The 2,819-nt window shown below is 36.6% G+C and overlaps 1 protein-coding gene across 1 annotated transcript in view; it reads left to right on the top strand.

The window, feature by feature from the left end:
- Positions 1 to 885: 885 nt before the first annotated feature.
- Positions 886 to 2,819, top strand: part of LOC116033267 — a 6,870-nt gene continuing 4,936 nt past the window's right edge. The window contains exon 1 of the mRNA XM_031276021.1: positions 886 to 2,668. Within this exon, the coding sequence (XP_031131881.1) occupies positions 886 to 2,668 (1,783 nt within the window). The remainder of the gene's footprint in view (positions 2,669 to 2,819) is intronic.

Genomic DNA, 2,819 nt, shown 5'->3' with positions numbered 1-2,819 from the left:
TCCTTTCATATTCTTAGAATTTTAGAATAGCTTTTTTCTCCATGTCTGGCTAGATTTTATTTATTTTGATTCAAGGAGTTGAAATTTCAGTTGTGAATTTAGGGAGGTTCGATTTCAATTAATTTGTTGAATTCATGTACTTCCTGTTCTTTTAAAGTTAATTTTCCAGGAAGACTGATAATGAATTAAATTGACAACTTAGTTTATTCTTGTTTTCATATTGCTATCTATGAGTTTATGATCCGTAATTGTTATAAACGATTAGACTCTGTAGCCTGTATTAATTATGTTATTGTGATCAATACATAAAGGACTGGAAGACTAAGTTGCAGGTTGTAGCTATCTCAATCTATGATTTAGGCTTAGTTATTTTCCATTTAAGTGTAATGATGTTATTGAGTGAATATGGAACGCTATCGTCCCCAGTTTATTCAATAACAATTGTTGGTTTGAATGCTTAGTTTGAATCAATTAATTTAGGGAGATTAAAGGCTAGTTGTAGCTATCGTAATTAGTCTTTAGCTACGTGCTTGAATTGACATTTTATTTTTAAGAGCCAATGATCTAAGTCACATCTTTAATATTTCTTTTTCCTTGAATCAGAATTCCACATTCCTGAACTTGTTTACGATTACAGTTTACTTTATTTACTTATTTATTTCAAATTATTTCTCCCACTCTAAGTTCTTTTAATTTGAGAAACGAGACTCATTAGTTCTCTTGGGATTCGACCTGGTCTTGCCACTACTACAAATTAGTGGAGTGAGCCAGTATTAATTTTGTAGGGCTTCGACAACCCTGCCAAAATTTGGCGCCGTTGCCGGGGAACTAAAAATTGTTTCTTGAATTATTAATTTTCATTGCTTTTGTTATCCTTAGTGTTGCATGACTCGTTCTTCTCATTCAGGAGAATTACAATACATTCCTGAAATTGAGAAAGTTGCGAGGCAACTAAGGAAGGAAACAAAGCAAAGAAATAGCTCATCGAGCTCTGAAGAAGTAAATTCAACCTGTGATCCAATAAACGAGGAGGTTGTAAGTAAAATGGCCGAACAAAACAATAGAACACTTAGGGAGTTAGCTACACCGGATCTAAACCAACAACCTCTATGTATAACAGTACCGAATCTTGAGGTTGATTTTGCTTTAAAATCTGGTTTGATTCATTTACTCCCTATTTTCCGAGGTTTGGCTGGTGAAGACCCACATAAACACTTGAAAGAGTTTCAAGTTGTTTGTGCAGGTATGAAGCCACGTGGGGTGACTGATGAGCACATAACCCTTAGAGCTTTTCCATTTTCATTAAAGGATAAAGCAAAAGATTGGCTCTATAATATTCCCCCTGAGTCAGTTACTACGTGGAATGATGTGAAAAAGTTATTTCTAGAAAAATTCTTTCCTGCATCTAAGGCGACTAATATAAGGAAGGAAATATATGGGATAAGGCAATGTACAGGGAAAACATTGTTTGAGTATTGGGAAAGGTTCAAAGGGTTGTGTTCTAGTTGTCCACACCATCAAATCTCAGAACAACACCTAATACAATATTTCTATGAAGGGTTGTTACCTATGGATAGAAGTATGGTGGATGCAGCCAGCGGTGGTTCATTGGTTGACAAGACACCCACGGATGCTAGACAACTAATATCAACCATGGCAAAAAACTCTCAACAATATGGGACACGAGCGGATGGGTCAATCCGTAGAGTTAATGAGGTAAGTTCTTCTCAACTTGAAAATAAAATTTCAGATTTAACTACTCTTGTGCGTCAAATGGCTGTAGGGGAAATGCAATCCACAGGAGCATGTGGAATATGTTCATTTGTTGGACATCCCACAGACATGTGCCCGACACTGCAAAATCCAAGTCAAGAGTTGAATGCAATCGGGGGATTTTCTGGTCAACCCAATCGAAGATATGATCCCTTTTCAAACCAGTATGATCCCGGATGGAGAGATCATCCAAACTTGAGTTATGGGAATCAAGGGGTGCAACCAAGGTTTCAGAATCAGAATTTCAGACAATTCCAAGCGCCTCAACAATCTCAACCCCAAGCTTCAAATTCTGGTATGTCTTTAGATGAAATTGTTAAAGCACTTGCTAATAACACTCAACAGTTTCAACAAGAAACAAGTGCAGGTATTCAACAATTGGGCAATCAAATTTCCCAATTAGCCACTTCTGTTAGCAAGTTGGAAGCTCAAGCTTCAAGGAAATTACCATCACAAACGGAGGTGAACCCCAAGGAAAATGTGAGTGCAATCACATTGAGAAGTGGTAAGCAACTTCAGCCAGAATCCCCATTACCAGTGGAAGAGGAAAACGAAGAAAAATCAAAGGAGGAAAATGAGTCTATAGCCAATAAAAATTCCAAGGTAAGTTCTGAATCCTCTGTTGGTCAATATAATTCATCTCTACCCCCTTTTCCTTCAAGGTTAGCAAAATCAAAAGAAGAAGAACACGAAAATCAAATTCTGGAAACCTTTAGAAAGGTGGAAATCAACATCCCCTTGCTAGAAGCCGTAAAGCAAATTCCGAAGTATGCAAAGTTTCTAAAAGAACTTTGTACCAGTAAGAGGAAGTTGAAGAGCAAGGAGAAAATCATACTGGGTAAGAATGTTTCAGCCATGATAAGCAATGATCTTCCTAGAAAGTGCAAGGATCCAGGTATGTTCACCCTACCCTGTATAATTGGTAATAAAAAGATTAAGCGTGCTATGTTAGATTTAGGAGCATCAATAAATGTTATGCCATTTTCTATTTATCAATCTTTAAACATGAATTCTTTGCAAGAAACTAGTGTAGTTGTTCAATTAGC

Source organism: Ipomoea triloba, chromosome 10 (genome assembly GCF_003576645.1).
Source record: "Ipomoea triloba cultivar NCNSP0323 chromosome 10, ASM357664v1".
Lineage (NCBI taxonomy): Eukaryota > Viridiplantae > Streptophyta > Magnoliopsida > Solanales > Convolvulaceae > Ipomoea > Ipomoea triloba.
The sequence above is the reverse complement of the archived record's forward strand: the minus strand, read 5'-3'. Positions and strand labels throughout refer to the sequence as shown.